Source organism: Anomaloglossus baeobatrachus, chromosome 10 (assembly GCF_048569485.1).
Source record: "Anomaloglossus baeobatrachus isolate aAnoBae1 chromosome 10, aAnoBae1.hap1, whole genome shotgun sequence".
Classification (NCBI taxonomy): domain Eukaryota; kingdom Metazoa; phylum Chordata; class Amphibia; order Anura; family Aromobatidae; genus Anomaloglossus; species Anomaloglossus baeobatrachus.
Genome location: NC_134362.1, coordinates 55,813,312 through 55,837,818, shown reverse-complemented (window position 1 = coordinate 55,837,818; position 24,507 = coordinate 55,813,312). Strand labels below are relative to the sequence as shown.

At 46.0% G+C, this 24,507-nt stretch overlaps 2 protein-coding genes across 2 annotated transcripts in view; both read left to right on the top strand.

Moving 5' to 3' along the window:
- Positions 1-16,583, top strand: part of EHD1 (EH domain containing 1) — a 45,175-nt gene extending 28,592 nt beyond the window's left edge. The window contains exons 3-5 of the mRNA XM_075326759.1: positions 9,297-9,709; positions 10,258-10,422; positions 14,107-16,583. Of these exons, the coding sequence (XP_075182874.1) occupies positions 9,297-9,709; positions 10,258-10,422; positions 14,107-14,631 (1,103 nt within the window). The 3' untranslated portion in view covers positions 14,632-16,583. The remainder of the gene's footprint in view (positions 1-9,296; positions 9,710-10,257; positions 10,423-14,106) is intronic.
- A 6,923-nt stretch (positions 16,584-23,506) lies between these two features.
- Positions 23,507-24,507, top strand: part of VPS51 (VPS51 subunit of GARP complex) — a 38,155-nt gene continuing 37,154 nt past the window's right edge. The window contains exon 1 of the mRNA XM_075326758.1: positions 23,507-23,701. Within this exon, the coding sequence (XP_075182873.1) occupies positions 23,534-23,701 (168 nt within the window). The 5' untranslated portion in view covers positions 23,507-23,533. The remainder of the gene's footprint in view (positions 23,702-24,507) is intronic.

The following is a 24,507-nucleotide window of genomic DNA, read 5'->3' as shown; positions in this document are numbered from 1 at the left end:
ATCCCCTCGGCTGGTTACACACTGTCTCCGGGACGAATGGCAGGTTGTTGCGATGGAGCCTGGCGCTCCAGCAATACAACTTCACCATTCGCCACAAAAGGGGCCGTGACCACGGTAACGCAGACGGGCTGTCCCGACAAGGAGAGGTCGCGGACGGGCGCACGGGGGAACACCGGAGTGTGCTGCCCCCTAGCGCCCTCAAAAGGGGGGAGGTGTGAGGTAAATCCGGAGATATGACGATAAATCATGATATTCAAGTTATGTCAGGAAGCCCTCTCCTGGTGTCACCCCCCCCCTTTCCTTCACACAACTCCTTCAATCAGAAAATTTACCACAGGGATAAACGGTTTGTTTAGCAGATAGGTGTCAAAGGAACTGGTCTGTGTTCCACTTACACCTCCAACAGCCATCTCCTCTGATATGGAGATTAGATGACTTGGGAACAATGGACGCAGGATGACCCCCTGCCGTCACCCTGTAACAAGAGTTGTATCTCATTATAAGGCTATGGAACTATCCAGACAGAACGACTCCAGTAAAAAATGGTTCATATCTCGCAAGCCATATTTCCGATAAATATGGCAACCATAAAAATGGTGTCTCCGCATGCGGACGATGCTGGCACACCCTTTTTATGGGAGCAGGACCTGGGGAAATACCCCAGGCGTGATATCAGCCAATGGGGAACTAGTAGACAAGTCATGAGTCCTCTCGTTCTGTAGCTAAATTCATAACTGTCACAATGAGAGCGTTGGCGTCCGCCTACGACGCTCCCAGGCCAAGTTATGGCCATATCCCCTGTTGTGGATATTGTCCATAACTCCAGCCAGGGGTGGAGCAGTGCTCCCTCTGAGGTCACTAAGGTAGGAGGGGACCTGGATTTGCCCAGGTTGATAACCCTACTTCGGCCATTTTCCAGTGTTCTTTCGCTGGGGGTCACGTGTAGGAAACATCTGTGGGAAGGATCCTAGAAACCTGGTCTACAGCGCCCCCCTGTGGCCAGACGCACAAGGTAACTGCTGGAACTGTGTATGCCTGTTTGTAACCCATGCTTTGATTGTAACTGTACTCTGACATATGTATATTCTGTAGATTCCCTATTGTATATATTGTAGTTTCTAGTGTGGCTTTAGGCTGATTAAATTATATAATTAATCTTGGGCTGCTCTGTTATCTCGATCTTGAATCCCACGTCTGTGTGTTCGGCTAATAGTTACCGTGAAGCGGTTGGTGGCAGCGAGTTGTGCCAAGGATTATTGTGGGGAGGCCAGTGAGATTCGGGGAGGTTTTATATATTCCGCCCGCGGAGGTCGGGGGAATATATACCCTACTCTCACCGGGGACCCTTCAATAATCGGCATAAGTAGTATAGCGGCCTCCTTGCTTATTGTCGGGCAATTCCATAATTGGCCTGACTATAAGAGGGGCGCTAGAGAGCGCGTCACGTGCTCTGTCTGTCGGTCGGGAGGTATAAAGGAGGGGTGACCCCCACTTGTTACCCCCCGATTGTGACGTACTGGTAGCCAGCGCGGGGGATTTCTGAGTGACCCCCCCGGTGGTTCGTGACAGTGATCTTTTCCATTTCTCCTTCCCGTTTGACCATTTTTGTCCTAACGCTCTTCAGTGATTTCCCAAGATTGTTGTGAAGCCTCGCTGGTCAGGGCGTATCACGTCGGGGATTACTGTATGAAATTTCTTTTGGCGTTAGTTTGATTATGCAGTTCTTACCAATGTATAAAAAAAATGTGGGGTCTAGAAGACCCACCCTCATTCGTACACTTACCGGATTTCAGTATCTTATAAAGGATCTGTATGAGAACAAGGTTCAATGCGTGATATATTTTGAGAAGTTTCAGGGCAATATCGAGATACTTAATGTAAACCTCCCAGGGGCATTCCTTTGCCATGTCCTGGATTGCCTTTAAAATCTCCTCTGCTAATTTCGAGGCTCCTTTCACAGTAATGTTCTCCTTTCCCGATAAGTGACAGCATCTTCGGCTGTTATTTTGATCACCCTGCCTGATGTCGTGTGTGTCATACCGCAACGATGAGATCACACCAAACCAGATAATCAGAAAGCCAGGGGTTTCCATCTGGTGGGGGTTCCCATGTGAGGGGTTGATATAGATTATTAAATTTTAGGAATTAATCCCTATCATATCTGACTGCCAGAGATTTCCTCTATTCTAGACATTGGGTAAGGTGTTCCCTAGTCGAGGAGTCGTGAAGGGTCCTGGGAATAATCAAGCAGATTTTATACAGTGAATTTATAATCTAATCCCCTGTGGGTCCAAGAGATCCCTTTCAGAATTTGTTTATTTTTTTTATCTCCTTGTAAACTCTATTAGTGGTTAAAATAAATAAAAATGTCGTCTTCACCCTTCTAGGGTCCAATGTTGCCTCTCCCCGCCACCCTGTTGTCTCCAGTACCAACATCATGTCGGCCGGCCAACCAGTTGCTGATCTCAGTAGCTCATGCCGTTTACATCTGCAAAACCGCTTAGCTCACATGTCTGCAGTGTTGCTGATGTGATATCAGTGCTGCCAACTACAGCAGACCTTGTAAGCAACATTGGACCTGGGGAGGATGAGTGGAGGACGGGGTGTTTTTTTTTGTTTTTTTTGTGTGTGTAGTTTTTAACCCGCAACATTAATAGAAAAAACTTTTTCTGTAAGGGGACGAGCCCTTCAATGTCTCCAACATAGGTTACAGCAGTATCTGGGTCACATTTCCTTTTCCCATATCAGTTTCTTGTGTGTTCGGAGTGATTTGTATGGTAAGCCGAGGACGGCCGCTTTTTGTGAATGATGTATGTGATTTTATATATGAGACTTTGATCGTAAGGCAATCCGATCTACCTAGTCATGGTTTTTCTTGATGAACATGATTGATGGGACCTGAAGTAATTTTATGCTTGCCTGTAAAAGAAATGCAATACTATTCCTTTTTTTTTCCTCCTTGCATCTTATAGAGGTCTGTCTGCTGATACACTTTAAAGTTGTGTCTTCATTTTCGATCGCCCATTGAAGTCTTCTTTCCTTTTCCCCGCACACCTCTGTGTAATATTTGTAGATGAATTTTCTCTCTCCAGTTCTGACTTTCTTTCTTGAGTCAGTGGGGCTTGTCCTGTGGAAAATCCGGAGCACGAGATTCTTATTAGCTCATCGCGGAGGAGTGGTGAGGTTGGGTTACAGAGACGTTTGTTTAGTTAAAGACACAAAACCTATATTACATTCAATGAACGTGGAGTAATATTTACAGTGCTGGCCAAAAGTATTGGCACCCCTGCAATTCTGTCAGATAATACTCAGTTTCTTCTTGAAAATGATTGCAATCACAAATTCTTTGGTATTATTATCTTCATTTATTTTGCTTGCAATGAAAAAACACAAAAGAGAATGAAACAAAAATCAAATCATTGATCATTTCACACAAACTCCAAAAATGGGCCAGACAAAAGTATTGGCACCCTCAGCCTAATACTTGGTTGCACAACCTTTAGCCAATATAACTGCGAACCGCTTCCGGTAACCATCAATGAGTTTCTTACAATGCTCTGCTGGAATTTTAGACCATTCTTCTTTGGCAAACTGCTCCAGGTCCCTGAGATTTGAAGGTGCCTTCTCCAAACTGCCATTTTGAGATCTCTCCACAGGTGTTCTATGGGGTTCAGGTCTGGACTCATTGCTGGCCACTTTAGTAGTCTCCAGTGCTTTCTCTCAAACCATTTTTTAGTGCTTTTTGAAGTGTGTTTTGGGTCATTGTCCTGCTGGAAGACCCATGACCTCTGAGGAAGACCCAGCTTTCTCACACTGGGCCCTACATTATGCTGCAAAATTTGTTGGTAGTCTTCAGACTTCATAATGCCATGCACACGGTCAAGCAGTCCAGTGCCAGAGGCAGCAAAGCAACCCCAAAACATCAGGGAACCTCCGCCATGTTTGACTGTAGGGACCATGTTCTTTTCTTTGAATGCCTCCTTTTTTTCCCCTGTAAACTCTGTTGATGGCTTTTCCCAAAAAGCTCTACTTTTGTCTCATCTGACCAGAGAACATTCTTCCAAAACGTTTTAGGCTTTCTCAGGTAAGTTTTGGCAAACTCCAGCCTGGCTTTTTTATGTCGCGGGGTAAGAAGTGGGGTCTTCCTGGGTATCCTACCATATAGTCCCTTTTCATTCAGACGCCGACGGATAGTACGGGTTGACACTGTTGTACCCTCGGACTGCAGGGCAGCTTGAACTTGTTTGGATGTTAGTCGAGGTTCTTTATCCACCATCCGCACAATCTTGCGTTGAAATCTCTCGGCAATTTTTCTTTTCCTTCCACATCTAGGGAGGATAGTCACAGTGTCATGGGCTTTAAACCTCTTGATGACACTGCGCACCGTAGACACAGGAACTTTCAGGTCTTTGGAGATGGACTTGTAGCATTGAGATTGCTCATGCTTCCTCACAATTTGGATTCTCAAGTCCTCAGACAGTTCTTTGGTCTTCTTTCTTTTCTCCATGCTCAATGTGGTGCACACAAGGACACAGGACAGAGGTTGAGTCAACTTTAATCCATGTCAACTGGCTGCAAGTGTGATTTAGTAATTGCCAAGGGAAGGGGATAGGATTGGTGCGCACCACTAATCTTAGAAATAATCAAAGTGGGTGCTCCCTGATGCGGTGTGCAAACAAGTTAGTTATTGCCAACACCTTTTAGGTGCCACAGGTAAGTTACAGGTGCTGTTATTACACAAATTAGAGAAGCATCACATGATTTTTCAAACAGTGCCAATACTTTTGTCCACCCCCTTTTTTATGTTTGGTGTGGAATTATATCCAATTTGGCTTTATGACAATTTTTTTAAATTTTTTTTTCATTGAAGACAAATTAAATGAAGTTAATAATACCAAAGAATTTGAGTATTATCTGACAGAATTGCATCGGTGCCAATTCTTTTGGCCAGCACTGTATGTATCATACACACTATTAAAGGGAATCTGTCAGAGGGTTTTTGCTATGTACGCTGAAGTCCGCATACTGCAAGGGTTAAAACCTAGAATTTAAGGGAAGTCTGTCTTGTTACAGTCTGATCTTCTGTTTATTTGCTATGCTTGTTCAACCTGCAGGACTTTTGTCACACACACACACACACACACACACACACACACACACACACACACACACACACACACACACACACACACACACACACACACCACTCCCTCTCCTCTGTATGACACCTCACTGTCAATGTACAGTCTCTATACAGAGCCTGGCTCTCTTAGCTCTGCTACATGGCTAAATCTAAATATTCTGATTGGTATCTGATTAATAAACTGTCTGGCTGTACCCAGTAATCCAAGTGAGACATCGTTGGATCCAGGATCTCTTTGCCTACATTATGCTACTCGCAGATGAGGTAGAGAAAAACCTGCTGAAAGATTACCTTTAATTGTGAGTGGGATACATTTTTGGATTTTGCTCTTTAAAAAAAAAAATTAAATAAATAAAAAAATCTTCTATAAACACCCAGAAGTCTGAGTTTGCACTTGTAGAGGATATCTGAAGTGAATTTGAGAGTCTCATGGAGGCCAGGAATTATTTAACAGAGGCTTGTGATTGCTGGAGGGCCCACTGTGCCCATGCTTACCGTGGCGGAGGGCCCACTGTGCCCATGCTTACCGTGGCGGAGGGCCCACTGTGCCCATGCTTACCGTGGCGGCGGCCCCACTGTGCCCATGCTTACCGTGGCGGCGGCCCCACTGTGCCCATGCTTACCGTGGCGGGGGGCCCCCCCACTGTGCCCATGCTTACCGTGGCGGGGGGGCCCCCCCACTGTGCCCATGCTTACCGTGGCGGCGGCCCCACTGTGCCCATGCTTACCGTGGCGGCGGCCCCACTGTGCCCATGCTTACCGTGGCGGGGGGCCCCCCCACTGTGCCCATGCTTACCGTGGCGGGGGGGGCCCCCCCACTGTGCCCATGCTTACCGTGGGTGGCAGATACTTGTTCACAAACCCTAATGCTGGGGCTACACAGCAATCTTGGCCACAACCCAGGTTGTGTAGACAATAAAATATGCTGCTGTATAAAGTGATTCTGGTAAATGGTACAAGGTAACCCTTTAAATTTTTTATTTTTTGTACACAAGACTTGGACATGCGACTACAGTCACCAGCATTGCGCTATGATGTAGCAATGGTTTATAGCACTTTTTGACAGTGTGACCAAATTACCTAATAGTAGCAGCTGTAGAGCCGCGCGGTGTTGCCCACAGTCCGGGGCGGTTCGTGTATTTGTCCCAGATGTTGAATCAGACGGTTCTTTTTATAAATGGGGGGAGAATCTCATTTCTGGCCTTAAAAGGGAACTTACATCTGACCCCTGACCTTCCAAATCCCACAAGAGTAATGACAGCACTAAGGAAATCTTGGAGCTTCTTTCTTAGTTTTGAAAGCCTGTCGTCAAGGAAACACTAAGTGAATTGGGGAAAAAATAGGAAAATCTGTTGTCACTCTCAGGCTAAATGCAGAAAATACATTTTTGTAGCTGGTTGTCATCGGTAGCGATAGAAACAGAAAGGCCGTGGTCTCCAGGGATCCTGTAGTCATGGCTGGCAGCCGTTCTCCGGCCCACCCCACCCCATGAAACCCCCTCATCAGTAGAGAAAGTGAAAGTGTCATACTTGAGGCTGCAAGTCACTGACTTATCTTCGGCATGATCTGGAGAAGCGATCTTCAAGTGTAAAAATAGCTGCTGAGTGCCGGCATCATGTGTCCTTCACACCGAGTCTGTCCTACAAACGCCCTGTGGTCACCCAAGGTTGGATGACACTTCATGTGCTTTATTGCCGTACAGATCGCTGCTGTATATGATATACGTATAGAGGTGTGACAGCCCAAAAAACATGAGCGCTCAATGGTAATGCAAGAATTGAGCACACTATATGGAGAAAAGTATTGTGATGCATGTCTTAATCATCATTATTATTCAGCTCCAGTGAACAACATCTGGGCCCTCGTCCCCCGGTGTGTGACCTCCGGCTCCCTGCCATGCCATCTGCCCTTACTAATTTGTGACAGACCAGCTGGTGGTGCAGAGCTCACGGATACCAGCATGGTCATGAAATAGTAGCCACCAGTCCATTCATGACATCTCTTCCTCCTAAATCTTCTCAATCACCCGTGAGTGAAGTTATTGAGAAGTGGAGTACAGTAGTGTACTAGTTTAGTACTAGTTTAGTCTAGTACTAGTCTAGTACTAGTTTAGTTTACTAGTGTAGTAGTTTGGAGTACAGTAGTGTACTTTTAAAGGAAACCTGTTCTGTAAAGTGATGGATCACACTGCTCTATCTACCTTCCTTACTGAATTTCACCCGAGGACAGATACTATGGGCTTGTTTTTCAGGGTCGGCATTGGGCCCTTGGTTTCAGAGAAAGGAAATCTTAAAGTGAACCTGTCAGGTCCCTTATGCGTTCCAACCTAGACGCAGGGTGATGTGGGGCCTAGTAATCCCTTCCTAGCCATCCCTGTGTTGTAATAGTGTGTATTATGAATGTATAAAAATGTTACTTATGTGTTCCGTATGTAAATGAGCAGGGGCTCTAGCCCCCTGTGCGTCGCATTGCCCATGTTTTCCATGGTATTACGCCCCTGTGGGCATATCATCATGCATTTACATGAGCGACGTCCCCGTTGCTCCTTGAGATCCCGCACATGTGAACTTACCATTCCCGCAGCCTTCTCATCCGGGTGCTTGCTTCTCAGCTTCAGACGTGCACTGCCCATGCTCAGAAGACTCCTGCAGTTCCAGTCATGCGCTGTCTCGGCTGTTTACTTGCCCGATTTAGACGTGCTCTGCGCATGGTCGGAACCGCAGGAGTTTTCTGAGCATGTGCAGTGCGCGTGTGAAGCAGACAAGCGTACACACGGCTAACAAGGCGGCGGGAATGGTAAGAGCGCACACGCGGGATCTCAAGGAGCTGACGAGGACGTCGCTCATGTAAATCCGTGGTATTGTGCCCATAGGGGCGTGATACCACGGAAAACATGCAACCACAACCAACATCTCTTGGATGATTGATGTTTGAGGAGCGGCCATGCTCAGTGTCTGACCTCACATGCTATTCTGGATGAAAGGGGGAAAAATTCCAATGGACACCTCCAAAAAAAAAAAAAAAAAGTCTTGCCACTGAAACGTTGGAGCTGATCTATTTGCAGAATAACAACTCCATATCAATACTTATGGGATGTCAAACGAGCTCGTATAGGTGTTCCAATTCTGTTGTCCATAGAGTGTTTCTGCGGGTTGTTGCACACAATCTAAAAATGCTTCTGCGATGTGCGATTCATTCTGATGTCTCGTCGTGGAGGTGACACCCATGCACCTCTGCAGTCGCCCTGTCTTATATTGAGGGAGGTTTGGCCTGGCTGGTTGACTGCAGTCTACGACCTTCCATGTCTATAAGTATTGGACGCATAATAGGGCACAAGTGCCCGGGTGACACTGTGTTGTTTCCTGGCATGTACACAGATGATTCTTTCAGTTTCTAAGCTCACATTGTTGTCAGTGGGAAGCATGTAGGCTTTCTTGTGTGTTGTGATGCCAGCCGTGCGTTCAGGGCTTTAATTTTCTGCTGCAGTTTGCAGAAAAAAAGGCCTTTGTGACAGAAGCTGCACTTGGTAAAATGTAATCATTACTGGGGGTGGGGGTTATATGGCTGTGATGCCACACCAATACTCAGATCTGCGAATCGCCTGTATGGTATCTAGCGGATATATAGAAAGCCTGCATACTTACATCTTAATGCAAACCTAAAGCCACCCCTCGATCGAACCTACCGATATTGGGTTCCACCAACAGTATGTGAGAAGGTGGACTCCTGGCAGATGATTGTCAGGACAGTGAATGATCCAGCGAGTCTGGTTTCGCACTACCGTTCCTTTTGGTTCTAGAAGAGATAAGTCGTCTCCAGTGATGTTCCTTATAGCTCAGCACAGGAGCATAGTCGGGCGAGCTGCTGGACGGGTGATTAGCCAAACCATCTATTAGGGGATGGCCATGTAATCTGTAAGATATTGGTCAAAGTGGTAGGAGAAACCACCTATAATAATTCTTGTACCTAAATTTCGGCAGACGAGGCTTCCCCAGAACAGTTGTTGTCTTACGTCACGTGCCAAACACCATTTTTATTTTACTACATCCTCTAAGTGTTAGCAGATGTCTTCTTGTATAGGGTAGATAGTATATGTCTCTGCGTCTCGTCTCTTGTGAAGGCCCTAAACTTCTTTTCTTCTTCTTTCCCACAGGGTATGACTTTGCGGCAGTCTTGGAGTGGTTCGCTGAACGCGTGGATCGCATCATTCTGCTTTTCGATGCTCACAAGTTGGACATATCCGATGAATTTTCCGAGGTCATCAAAGCTCTCAAAAACCACGAGGATAAAATCCGAGTTGTCCTAAATAAGGCTGATCAGATTGAAACCCAACAGCTGATGAGAGTCTATGGGGCCCTCATGTGGTCACTGGGGAAGATCATTAACACTCCCGAGGTGGTGCGTGTGTACATCGGGTCATTCTGGTCCCATCCTCTGCTCATCCCGGACAACCGCAAATTATTTGAGGCCGAGGAACAAGACTTATTCAAGGACATTCAGTCCTTACCGAGGAACGCTGCTCTCCGCAAGCTAAACGACCTCATTAAAAGAGCCAGACTGGCTAAGGTAAGCGGAAGGGATTGATTGTGATTTATTCTGGTTCCAAAAATGGTCCAAAGTGGAAGACCCTTTGACATTCAACCCCTAGATGGCGACTGAATGGTGCGCACTGCGCAGCGCAAAATGAGAAAGTGGTCCATGCAGCGGATACATATTGCTTTGCAGTGGCTTCTATGAATAAGTGTTTCCTTTTGAAACAGCAGTATACATGTAATAGTGAGCCATTCAAGGCCAGGCATCAGTTTCTCTCCATGTGGCATTCTTTTGGGCAATGCTACTCTGCTCCTATTTATTTCAGTAGGAGCTGATCTGCAGTACTTATGAGCTGCCGCTACACAATATACACAGCTGTGGTGTTTCCACTCTATATACCGTGCATCCAGGACCTGAAAACACTGTAAAAACGGATTTTGGACCCTCATCGATCTCATATGTATGAGCTCGCTCTACTTAGTCATGAACAACACCTTTAATAATGTGTTGGGGGACAAACGTTACATGTACTAAATCAAAGCCTTTTTGTAATCTGCCCTTTTTTTTTTTTTTCCTTTCAGGTCCACGCTTATATCATTAGTGCATTAAAAAAGGAAATGCCAAACGTCTTTGGTAAAGATAACAAGAAGAAGGAGCTGATCAACAACCTGGCCGAGATTTACATGAAAATAGAAAAAGAGCAGCAGATCTCACCCGGTGACTTTCCCAGCCTTAAGAAAATGCAGGTACAAGAATATAAGGGTGATGCTCAGGTGCTCAGTATTTGTAACTATTGATGAGTGGGCACTACCATGCTCGGGTGCTCAGTACTTGTAACTATTGATGAGCTGGCCCTACCATGCTCGGGTGCTCAGTACTCATAACTAGTGATGAGCGGAAACTACCATGCTCAGGTGCTCAGTACTCGTAACTAGTAATGAGCGGGCACTACCATGCTCGGGTGCTCAGTACTCGTAACTAGTGATGAGCGGGCACTGCCATGCTCGGGTGCTCAGTACTCGTAACTAGTGATGAGCGGGCACTACCATGCTCGGGTGCGCTGTACTCGTAACTAGTGATGAGCAGGCACTACCATGCTCGGGTGCTCAGTACTCGTAACTAGTGATGAGCGGGCACTACCATGCTCGGGTGCTCGGTACTCGTAACTAGTGATGAGCGGGCACTACCATGCTCGGGTGCTCAGTACTCGTAACCAGTGATGAGCGGGCACTACCATGCTCAGGTGCTCGGTACTCGTAACTAGTGATGAGCGGGCACTACCATGCTTGGGTGCTCAGTACTCGTAACTAGTGATGAGCGGGCACTACCATGCTCGGGTGCTCTGTACTCGTAACTAGTGATGAGCGGGCACTACCATGCTCGGGTGCTCAGTACTCGTAACTAGTGATGAGCGGGCACTACCATGCTCGGGTGCTCTGTACTCGTAACTAGTGATGAGCGGGCACTACCATGCTCTGGTGCTCAGTACTTGTAACTAGTGATGAGTGAACACTGCCATGCTCTGGTGCTCAGTACTCGTAACGAGCCGTTGGATGCTCAGATGGGCGCGATTCAAGTATGGAGTATAATAGTAGTCAATGGGGAACTCAAGCATTTTTCTGGGAAATCCTTCCAGAAAAATACTTGAGTTGCCCATTGACTTCCATTATACTCGGTCACGACCATCTGAGCCTCCCGACTGCTCGTTCTGAGTACCGAGCACCCGAGCATGGTAGTGCCCGCTCATCACTAGTTACGAGTACTGAGCACCTGAGCATAGTAGTGCCCGCTCATCACTAGTGCTGTGTTCAGATTTAACGGATACTGAACTGTGTGACCCGATGGCTTTTAACAATGTCACCTGAATGTTCTGCCATGTGCAAAGGTTGCATATTATGGGGGACAGGTCTGCTCTCCAATTAACCCAAATACAGTGGAACCTTGCTATACGAGCAAAGCTTGCTGTAAATTTGTAACTCCGTTTACGAGCAATGCTTTGCTGTACGAGCAAATCCTCACCGCACACACTTCTGGTTCCGTACATCCACTGCGCTCTAACCCGCTCATGCAGTCCACACAAACACACTGAAGCACTCACATTTTATGCTCACCTCACCTTCCGTTCCATCGCCAGCCTCCTGGGTCCTGTAGTCCGCCGATACAGGATGTGTATCGGTAACAATCGCGACCGATGCCGGACCTTCCTCTGTCAGCCGCTACTCAAAGGCAGCGCGCTGAACAATCAAAGGTAAATTTGACGTCAGCGCTCTAGCAGCGGAAGTTCCTCCCTCATCGCGATGGTTACCCGATACACATCCTGTACCGGCGAACTGCAAGTTCCAGGAGACCGGTGATGGAACGTAAGGTGTGTGTGTGGTGATGGAACGTAAGGTAGGTGTGTGTGTGTGTGTGTGTGTGTGTGTGTGTGTGTGTACGCGCGCAATGGCACAATAGGGGACCAGGATGGGACATTTAACTATTTGTGGAACGAATTGTCTGCATTGCAATGATTTCCTATGGGAAATCTTGCTTTGCTGAACGAGTAACTTGGTTTACAAGCACAGTCCCAGAACGGATTGTTCTCGTTAAGCAAGGTTCCACTGGAATGCAAAAAATGTCTTAATTGTTCATTAATGAGCAATCTAATACAACAGATGTGTAGTTCTTCCCCTCAGTGATTGACAACTGGCTGTTAGGCAACTTAACAAGACGGCATCTGCAGGGACAGCGCAGGAGAATCAGTCATGCAGGACGCCACACTAATGCACCCACTAAGGTAGTAAAGTGAGCAGCATGCAGGTGGATTATTTTAAAAAAAATAGTACCAATTTCACTGCAGTTGCACAGTATATTAGGTATATATATATATATATATATATATATATATATATATATATATATATATATATATATATATATATATATATATATATATATATATATATATATATATATATATATATATATATATATATATAATTTATTCATTCTAATCTGCCCAGGAAATTGCATACAGCAATACAGTAACTTCCCCTGTTTTTGCAGTTCATAGTCTCTGGTGTATTAGAAGAGCACATGCCTGAGTACGGACAGCGTGCACAGACTGACGGCAGGTATCTGGACTGAAACTCAGCAGCCTCATATAATATAAGTCTATCAGGTTGTTGAGTTTGGGCCAGGAGACCCATGGCTGGTCCATAATTGTAATGCAAAAATATCCAGACCATTCTCGCAAAAATAGAAAGCAGCAGTTGTGCCAGGTTTTCCAATGTGAGAATGGCCTTGTATTTCATGCATGAGTGTGGCTTTCTGTTCATTCAGAGACCAGCCATAAGATGCTGTCATATTAAAGGGAACCTGTCACCAGATTTGTTACCGAAGAGCTACGGCCACCGCCATTGAGCCCTTATATACAACATTCCAGGATACTATATACAGGTCCCCAAGCCAATCTGTATAGCATAAAAAACAGCTTTTATTATACTCACCTGCAGGGCAGTTGGGTCTTATGGGTGTCTGTCTGGCGCCTCCTATGTCATCCACACAGTGTCCTCCGTTGTGCTCCTATGCACGCTCACTTCTCTCTGCCCTACAAAGGTTAAGAGCTAGGTATTGTAGTGCGCATGCGAGGGTAAAGGTCAAAGACCGCCCGCGTGTGCGCACTACAATTCTTTTGATCTGCCTTCAGCAGGACAGAGAGAAGTGCTCGTGCGCAGGATAGCAATGGAGGACACTGTGTGGATGACGTAGCACGTGTCACCCACACAAAGAAAGTAGGACGGCGAGCAGAGCAAGCAGAGAAGAGGTGCCGGACCAAGACCAGTGACACCCGTCAAACTGGACTGCGCCGCAGGGGAGTATAATAAAGGTGTTTTTTACGTTCTACAGAGTGACCTGGGCTCTAATATACAGTATTCTACAATGCTGTATATAAGGGCTCACTGGTGGTGGCCGCAGCTGATATGGGAAAAACCTGGTGACAGGTTCTCTTTAAGAAAAATACACGCATTTATGCGGACAAGTAAGTTGCAAATATACAACTAGTTTGCCAAAGGCTGCCCTTCACCTCTATCCCTCGTCATTAAGTTTCCAGCAATTCCTTTTTGCAATGCCAGTCTGTGAAGCTTCACCCATTGTAGTGTTGTATTACACGTGCATGGCACCTACGCCATGAAGCCTGGTGGGACCCAAAAAGTCTCTTGAGAACATCATTACTACTAAAGGCCTGTGATAATTGGGGGCCCTTGTGGAGATTTTGGCATTGGGAAGGAAGGGGGAGGTTTAGGTTACGCCGCTACATGACACGTTGGATGCAATCTAGACCTTGTAAAGTAGTTTAAGCCGATAGGTATAGACAAAATGTAAATCTGTGTATTCACCATGTAAAGGTCTCATAGAATGTCTTATTTTTTTTTCTTCTCCTTTTTAAGGAAATTTTAATGACCCAGGACTTCTCGAAGTTCCAGTCCATAAAGCCAAAGTTACTGGACGCAGTGGACGACATGCTGGCTCACGACATTGCTAAGCTTATGGTCCTGGTCAGACAGGAGGAATCCCAAATGACAAACCAAATAGTCAAAGGTGGAGCCTTTGAGGGAACCATGAATGGTCCTTTCGGCCATGGATATGGGGAAGGAGCCGGAGAGGGCATTGATGACGTAGAATGGGTAGTAGGTAAAGATAAACCCACCTACGATGAGATCTTTTACACACTTTCTCCGGTCAATGGAAAAATCACCGGTGCCAGTGCCAAAAAGGAGATGGTGAAATCCAAGCTGCCCAACACTGTTTTGGGCAAAATCTGGAAGTTAGCAGATGTGGACCGAGACGGCTTTCTTGACGACGAAGAATTTGCTTTAGCCAATCACTTAATAAAGGTCAAGTTAGAAGGGCACGAGCTTCCGGCAGATCTTCCTACTCACCTTATCCCTCCCTCGAAACGGCGAGGCGAGTGACACCAGCTTCTCCCACCCCTCTGTACATCTTCAGAGTCTTCCATTATTTTTTTGTTTTTCTTGATTTTTTTTTTTGAATGCCTCATCGGAAAGAACTTCAGCGGTAAATCGGAGATTCAGTGCGTACATAACTTTTTAATAAAATGTTTAAAATATATTCTTACAAAAGCGCTGGAAATAAAACAAGACTGATTTACCGATGGAGCCAAGGTGATGTGTCCGTGCGAATGTTACGTCCGGGCTGCAGCTGAGGACTTGGGGGGGCCATTGTCATTCTTATGTCTTATATAAAGCTATTCTGTTCCGGGGGTCCCGACACCATCTTGCCTCATTTGCAGGAACAGAAGTCTGTAAAGGGAGACGCGTCCGATCACAACATGCTGGGGGTCTAATACCCCTCCTGTTTTTTCACCTTATTTTATTGCCTTGCAAAACCGTGAAGCTGCTAAGAATTGTGAACATTGCCCGCACCCACAGTGTTACTTTTCCAGTATAGTTGCTTTAATACCTGTCCTAAACAATGAACATGATGGTTATTAGACTGACCAACACTCCAGCCTTCTGCAGTATTAAATATTGAGATTTGCATTTTTTTTTCTCTTTTCATTGCCTTAATTATAAGCTGAAGTGTTATTTAAAGGGAACCTGTCAGGTGCAATATGCACCCAGAACCACGAATACTAATCCCTGCCTAACCGTCCCTGTATACACTAGCATAGATAAAGAGATCTTTAGAAAAAGTATTTCTAAAGATCCTTTATGATATGCTAATGAGGTCAGGGACTAGTCATAGTTCCTGCTCTCTTCGCATGTTTTGCACACCCATAGGGGCGTGCTAACATGCTATTCAATGCCCACTGCCCATTGTCATCAGCAGGGACATGTGTACCGTTGTCACCGGGTCAGTGCACGTGATCAGAAGTCACCACGCGTCCGGTCATGTGCACTATGAAGCTGGGTGTACACATCCCGGCTTCAGAAGAGGTCTAGTGCGCATAACCGGATGTGCGGTGATTTCTGATCCATGCACACTGCCCAGCGTTCTGAGATGGTGCAATGGACACGGGTACGTGCATCACGGTTGACGATGATGCTGGGCCATGGGCATTGAATAGCATGTTTGCTAACATTGCGAAGAGGGCAGAATGAGCGCAGGAACTAACGCCCTTTTGACTAATCCCTCATGCGCTCATTAGCATATCATAAAGGATCTTTGGAAATACTTTTTCTAAAGATCTCTTTATGTTACTAGATACTGGGACGGTTAGGCAGGGATTAGCCAGAACTGCTCGTGGTTCTGGATGTATACTGTATTGCACCTGACAGGTTCCTGTTAAGGGCTATCCACATTTCACATGGATATGGCACATTCACTTGGTAAATGCAGGTTCCACAGCTATCTCCAGACTGGGGGGGGTCCACTGACCCCCTTTCTTTGTAGCCACACATGTGCAAATCTCTATTCATTTCTATAGAAATGCGCTGCCACCTCCATTCACTATGGGTTTATAGACATAGGTGGGGTCCCGGATGTTGTACCTGCATCTATCAAACCGATATGGACTATCCTAAGGGGGTCATAACTTTCTAAGGTGGTAGTACCACTTTTAAAGGAGTGGACAAGAAAGTCTTTAATAGCTCTTCTACTACTTATTGTTGGAACGGGACATTGTGTGGCCAAAGCTGCCACCACATGGATGGTGATTAGGATCCATGGATGCAAAGCACAAATTAGGACGGATTGTCACAAGGTCGCTGGACTGGTTTCGTGCCATTGTCATTTTTTCATGGACATTGACGTTGTTTAGTATTTTATTTCCTATATTGTGATGCAGGTTTATCCTTTATACAGTGCACATACTTAACATATATAATGCAGAACACCAACCTGTGCCTTTCCTTCTGATTCTATGTGATTTCTGTTATGAAAAAATATAAAAGTTTTTATCCAAGCTTCTATAGAGTTGACCTACTTGTATCCTGGATGTGCAGAAAAGCAAAATGCTGATTATTTTACCCTAATTTTGTACCTCTTACCGAGCACAATGGTGGTCATTCTCGTTCGTGAGATTGCTGAAAAAGTGTGAATTATAGTGCCCGGTCGTCAGTATTCGGGTGGGCTCCGGGCCGCTGTGATCTTCATTTATCGCCCTAAATGGAATGAGTAGGCTTCTAAAGTCACATAGAACATAAAGCTATGCCATGCTGTCAGGGTGTATGGATGCCGTACATGCCTGGTAATAAATACCACTGCCTTCACCATTACATAAGTTGGGTATCTGGTTTGTTTCCACCATCTCTCTGTATACAGGCTCTCATTCATCTATGGAACATGTAAGAAGAAGGGCCGGTATTCTCAACTACAAAGCAAATCTGTTACCCAATGCTTTCCTCCCCCCCCCCCCCTCCCTTTTTTTTTTCTCACTCCCCCCTCGTTTTTTCCTCTTCCTCCCCCCCCCTCCTTTTTTCTCTTCTCCCCCCCCCCGCTCCTTTTTTCTCTTCTCCCCCCCCCCCCCGCTCCTTATTTCTCTTCTCCCCCCCGCTCCTTTTTTCTCTTCTCCCCCCCCCCCGCTCCTTATTTCTCTTCTCCCCCCCGCTCCTTATTTCTCTTCTCCCCCCCGCTCCTTATTTCTCTTCTCCCCCCCGCTCCTTTTTTCTCTTCTCCCCCCCGCTCCTTTTTTCTCTTCTCCCCCCCCCCCGCTCCTTATTTCTCTTCTCCCCCCCCCCGCTCCTTATTTCTCTTCTCCCCCCCTGCTCCTTTTTTTTCTTCTTCCCCCCCCCCCCCTCCTTCTTTTTTTTTTTTTTCCTTTCCACTTGCCTCTCCATTTCCTCTTGGTTCTAAAATGTAATTGTTCAGTGACCTAAAATAAAAATTTTGGCTGACTGTGGGCACTAATAGAGGGGAAGCTTGCATAATGGTTTTCACTGTATAAGTATATGCAGTGTGCTCCCCCTAGTGGTGTCTGGGGAAAGCCATACACATACAAAAAAAAAGTTGAAAATGGTTTTGCTATTGACTTCTCTTGGGGCCACTTAGTTCCTGCCCTCATCTGTCACGAGTCCTTTTTAATGGATGTAGTTAAACCCAGAATATTTTTTTTTTTTTTTATTTTTTTTTAAGTTGGGTATTTTTGATTGTTGAATACCTATATCCTTTTGTGAGCAGCCTACTTAAAGGAAGCACATATAAAATTACTAACCATAGCAGAACAAAGGTAACTTTGGTATTTGAGAACTCAGCTCCATGTAGGAAAAAATAAGTTTCCGCCTATAAATCATGCCATGTTCCTACCACCTTTTTTCTCTAAATCAGTATTCCAGTGGAGTGGCACTTTAAATATAAGCCTTGTCATATACTCTCCTTTGGCCGCTTCGTCTGTTTTTTGTTTTTTTTTGTCCCCCCCCACGCTGCTCTTGTCCCGCAGCACCATCTTGTGCCCGTAACTTCTGAAGCCACAATTTGCGTCTCAGTGCATCTCTGAGAGCCAGAATGAGGCTCTCATAGACTTTTATGGCGTTGTGTACTCTGGCACGCCCCGTGAAACACTTGAGCTGCTGGCAGGTTACAAATCGTAGGAGACTGACAGGAGCACCATTGGAAAAAGATGACACAATGGTGGCAGGTGGGTATCAGACAGGTGGTAGGGACCTACATTTAAAGCAGCACTCCAGCAGTGTGAAAACAAAAAAAAACAAACTGCTGCAGTGGTGCTTTAATAAATACATTTAACAGCCCTGTAAAAATACTCGAGAGCAGCCGATTCTGCAGACATTTTCTGTTTTGCACTGCATTGCTCCTTTGTGCAGATGACATTTGTTTATTCTGGAGTGCAATATGTGAAATCTCTGCTTGCAGTCCCAAATGGGCATTTCTTCAGTTTTTTTCTGAGGATGTGTTTCCATTCCTCCCAGGCTCTGCCAATCACAGCTGATTTAGCAATCTACTGAGCTGTGATTGGCAGCATGTAGGAGGGAGCTGTAAAGGTACCGCCCCCAGAGAGCACTCAAATGCCCTGTTGGACTCCAAGCAGAGATTTCACATACTGTGCTCATGAATGATCAAATGTGTATATCTCTGCAATGGAGAGACGCAGAACAAAATGAAACAGAGCAGCATAATCGGGAGCGCTTGGGGATTTTTACGAGATTTTTTTTTTTTTTTTATCTAGTGACAATGGAAAATCTTAACAGTTTTTACTTTTAGACCTATTGCTATGTAAGAAGAAACCTATTTTGAATTAATAGGAAATGAAAAGAGGGTTTTCCGGTTACTACTATAGTTGAACTATTTTCACTCCGATGCAGGAAACTTTACCAAAATATTACTTCCTTAAATGATAGCTGCTTTCAGAACAGCAGAACACAGGTGCTATTGTGCACCAATATTGCAAAAAGCAACACCTGGAGATGCAGTTGTTAAATATTGGTCAGTGTGGTGTCCTTGTTCGCAATGTACAACATAGTAACTTATGGGTCATTGAACACAAGCGATTTTTCTCACGGCCACTATGCGGTATAGCATACAATTGGCTCTGTATCTGTATTTCGTGGACACAGCAGGCATGGTTTCTTTATTTTTCCATCTGTCTAAACACAAACTTTGAAAAGAAACTAAACATTTAGGCTATGTACACACAGACATCTTCTTTAAAATCAAAGTGCACAGAAAAAAAGCATGAGGGAAAAGACATGGAAGAAAGGTAATGAGTAGCCTCATATCATATACAGTAATCTCACATGTGTGATAATAAAGTGCTATACACAGCCAGCAAAAATATTTGATATATCAAGGACATAGACAGGACCAAGACATAAGATATATATCAAATGGCACATATATAGAGTCCAAGTTCATATATATATATATATATATATATATATATAATATATATATATAATTTCAGAGGGTTAAAGCTATTTAAAGTGCCAGGTGCATAAATACATAGCAGCATATACATATAATGAGGGAGAAAAAAGGTAAATAGCAGCAATGCGTGTATGGCAACAATCAATAGATATAGGGATATTACATGATGTATCAGGCCATAACAAAAGTTAATTACCAGTCCCTCACTGCCACTCCAACAACCGTTTCGCTACCGCTTCGTCAGGGAGTGGTAATTAACTTTTATGGCCTGATACATCATTTAATATCCCTATGTCTATTGATTGTTGCTATACACGCATTGCTGCTATATACCTTTTTTCTACCTCATTATATGTATATGCTATGTATTTATGCACCTGGCACTTTAAATAGCTTTAACTCTGAAATATATATATGAACTTGGACTCAAGATATATATCAAATGGCACATATATCAAGGACATAGACAGGACTAAGACATTATATATCAAATATTTTTGCTGGCTGTGTATAGCACTTTATCTATTATCACACATGTGACATTACTGCATATTATATGAGGCTACTCATTACCTTTCTTCCATGTCTTTTCCCTCATGCTTTTTTCTGTGCACTTTGATTTTAAAAATGTGTTTAGTTTTTTTAACCAATAAAAACAATTTTTTGCACAAAGTGTTTATGGAATATTTTGTGGGGTATATATTTGTTTATATTACCGAGCTAAACTTTTATGGTTAATGCATGTGCGATGAATTTCTCTCTATTTATAGGATTTATGTACACACAGAATCTGCACCCAAATTTGCATGGTTGGCCAGGAAAAACACTGGGGGGGCAAGTTATCCAACCTCTGAGAATCCCGGCAATCCCAAGAACTGTGCTCTTGGCCCCCATCTTCAATGGTGCCCAAGCTCAAACTGTGCTCCATTGTCCATAGGAGTGTTAGAAATAGTGCACTGCATTCACTGGCAGTCCTGTAGACAATGACTGGAGCGGAGGCTGAACATGTGTATGTGTCGCGGGCGGGGAGGAGGGTGTCAGCACACTGCGCTCACCCCTTCTGCTCGGGTCCGGCAGCTGCTCAGTGGTGGCTCGAGCTGTGGGCCGGATCCCGGGGTTTCTCGAGCGACACTCCTCGCCCGTGAGTGAAAGGGGGTTTGTTGGGTGTGGGGATTGTTATAGTTCGTGACGCCACCCACGGTTGTGGTAATTGCACCACCGCTGCTCAGTATGGGGGTCCCGGGGATGGTGATGCGGAGCAGCCAGGTGTTGTGTTGCCCCTCCGTGGGTAGGGGTTGGTGATCCCGGGGCCCAGTGATGAGATGTAAAGTGTAGGGCCTGGTGGGCGCAGGGACGCGGGGGCAGCGCTGTGCCTTGCGGCACTGTGGTACTCACTCAGCCTGAGACGTGGACACAGTTTGTACGGTAAACCAAACGGCTGGTAGGACGGTCCCACAGACGGCTGCACCTGCACTCCCGGTAGGTGACGGTGATGTCCCTCTTCCTTGCACCTATGTTTTACTTGTGGTAGCGGTGGACTCCCTCCGGTTACCCGCTCCCCGGCTGCAATCTGGGCCGGAGGAGCTCTACACTTTGCCCGCAGGCGTTGGCCCTGAGAAACTGGTGCCGTGGCGGTGGCGGTGTCTCTCCGGTTCCGGTTGGGCTGTTGCCTTCAATCGGGATTTGGTTGTTGGGGGATCTGCGTCCCCGTCACTGACGGATTCGGCAAATTTGGCGACTCCTAGCCTTGCCGGGGTCCGAGAGGCCCCTGCCCTGGTGCTGACTGTCCTTCGGAACACTGCTCCAGACCACCGGGCACACAGCCAACGGGGTCCTTCCAGGAACTTCCAAACGGTCCCCCTCCAGACAGTCACCGCCGTCGCTGACCTTGCTGATCTGGCCCTACACAAAGCTGGACCCTTCAGGCTTCTTTCTCTTCTGTCACTTCACTTGCTTTCCTCCTTTCTCCACTTTTCTACTTTCACTTTCTTAACTCCTCTACTTAACTCAACTTCACTCTTGCCCTGCCTGGGCTCAACTGCCTGGTTACTTCCTGCCTCCAGAGCTGTGAGCTCCTCGGTGGGCGGAGCCAACCGCCTGGCCCACCCCCTGGTGTGCATCATCAGACTCCTGGAGGAAGGCAACAAGGATTTGTAGGTTAGCTGTGATGTGCCTACCTGGAGTGTGGGGTGTGGTGGTGTTGTGACCTGTGTCCCCTGGCTTGCCCAGGGCGACACATATGTCTTCACTTTTATGGTCTGAGATTACATTTTATTTGGCCACAATGATGCAGCTGTGGAAAACAAAGTCCTGTAATTATAATCTACTGATTAATCAGTGATTTTATCAAAACTACACTTCCTGTATCATACTGCTCTCAGATGAGGTGGCAAAAACCTGGTGACAGGTTCCCTTTTAAGCTCTCCATGGACAAGTGTCAGCTGAACAATTAGTCCAGCCGATCGTTCATCCAACCGCTAGCTCCCCTGATTCCTCTGTTTCGGCCAACCGCTACCTTCCTTGACTCCTCTCCTCCGATTGACAATCCGCTACTTCCCCGTTCAGCCAGCCGCTAGCTCCCCTGACATCCCCGTTCGGCCAGCCGCTAGCTCCCCTGACATCCCCGTTCGGCCAGCTGCTAGCTCCCCTGATTCCTGTTACGGCCAACCGCTACCTTCCTTGACTCCTCTCCTCCAATTGACCAGCCACTACTCCCCCTGACTTCCCCGTTTTGGCCATCCGCTACTTCCCCGTTCGTCTAGCCGCTACTTCCCCTGACTTCCCCAATCGGCCAGCCGCTACTTCCCCTGACTTCCCCGTTCGGCCAGCCGCTACTTCCCCTGACTTCCCCGTTTGGCCAGCCGCTAGCTCCCCTGACTTCCCCGTTCGGCCAGCCGCTAGCTCCCCTGACTTCCCCGTTCGGCCAGCCGCTACTTCCCCTGACTTCCCCGTTTGGCCAGCCGCTAGCTCCCCTGACTTCCCCGTTCGGCCAGCCGCTAGCTCCCCTGACTTCCCCGTTCGCCCAGCCGCTACTTCCCCTGACTTCCCCGTTCGGCCAGCCGCTAGCTCCCCTGACTTCCCCGTTCGGCCAGCCGCTACTTCCCCTGACTTCCCCGTTCGGCCAGCCGCTAGCTCCCCTGACTTCCCCGTTCGGCCAGCCGCTAGCTCCCCTGACTTCCCCGTTCGGCCAGCCGCTACTTCCCCTGACTTCCCCGTTCGGCCAGCCGCTAGCTCCCCTGACTTCCCCGTTCGTCCAGCTGCTACAATTTGCTGCAGATTCCAAAACACAACGTTTCGGCATGGAAGATCTGCGCTTATTCACATGTGTGCGTTTTGGTTTTTTTGAGGGGGTTTTTTTTTTTGGTTTCTTGGGGAGGGGGTGTTTGTTTTTTTTTTTTGTTTTTTTGCAGAAATGTACCAGACAAATAACAAACAGACCAAAGCACTGCCAGGCCACTAGTTACCCTGCAGATTTAAGGTTGCTATTGAAATGAATGGGAAAATCAACACCGAAAAGATGCATTTCTGCAATAGATATACTGCAGTTTTTTTAAAAAAAATTGCAAAAAAAAAATGTTGCTTTGAAACAAAATAAAATCTGCATTAAATATGCAAGGCTTACAATGGAAGGAATTAAATCGGCAAGTAATACTTGTAATAAGTTGTTTGTTTTTTTTTCTTCATTAAACAGCGCCACCCCAGTCCAGAGGTTGATACCGGTATTGCAGCTCCTCCCCATTCAAGTAGATGAGGCTAAACTGCAATACCTGACGCAGCCTAGAAACAAGAGTGGGGTTGTTTGTTTGTGGGAGGATCTATTTTTTTTTTTTGGCTCCTTGCCACTTTTACCATTAGTGTATTCCCTCACAATGCAGCAGGGTGCATGGCTGCACCTCATCACCGCACAGCGCTCAGGACGCTCGGCCGCGCATGCGCAGCTCACAACAACAAGACGTTCTGCTTTCACTGCGCACGCGCAGACATTAGCTGTTTCCGCGCATGCGTAGTTTTGCTTTACTTTGCGATTCGGCGAATATGGCGACTACAGCTGCGATGGAGGAAGAGGAAGGGAAGAGGCGGAAGGCTCACGGGATGCTGAAGCTGTACTATGGAATTAATGACGAAGGGAAGAGCAGCGAGAGGTCGCTGGACCCGACGGATATCGATGGCGTGCTCTTCAACCCGGAGCTGTACCTCACCAAGGTGACGACACCTGAGCGCAGAGGGTGTGACGTCATCCGTCAGGTTATACAGGCGGCCGCTCATACAGGAAATGACACTTAAAGGGGATGTCCACTTTTGTTAATATTTTTTTTTTTTTTTTTTTTTACTTAAAAACATGTATGTTGGGCTAATAATCACTTCTCTATTTCGCTTTCATTAAAAGTTTTGCACCATGTGCCCTCTATAACCCTTGTGCACTGATTAATACCAGCTGTAGAATGAAGTAACTGTGAATTCATCAGTGAGCTCATTCTTATGGTCCATTTTGACCTGTGGTTTTGTATTAATTTTAGCTGATTTATGACCTTAGAGCACATCATCACATTGAATACACAGGACAATAAAGAGCCTGTGTGTGTATATAATAATAATAATTTATTCATATATAATATTGCATGGCAAAAGAACTATACAATATATTGTGCACGGAGGGTAAAGGATTTGTCCAACTTGAAAACTAAATTGCAGAAGTTGCAGAAGGATATGAAATTATGATAGAAGCTGTAATCGCCCCACCCTTACCCTGATGCTCCCGCACAGCGGTCTTTGGTGGAAGAGGAAGTGATGATTTCCTATTCTACAATCATTTTATTGGTGATTGGCTGCAGCGGTCAAGTGACTGTAACATAATGTCATGTGTCACTTACTGGGCTGCTTGCTGTAGTTTTGATAAAATAATTGTTTTATCACCAGGAAATTATCACTAAATGTCTAGTAAGCTTGCATCTATGTAGTCCTACTCCTACCCCTCCGCTGATAAGCAGAAAGTAGCCAATCAGAGCTGT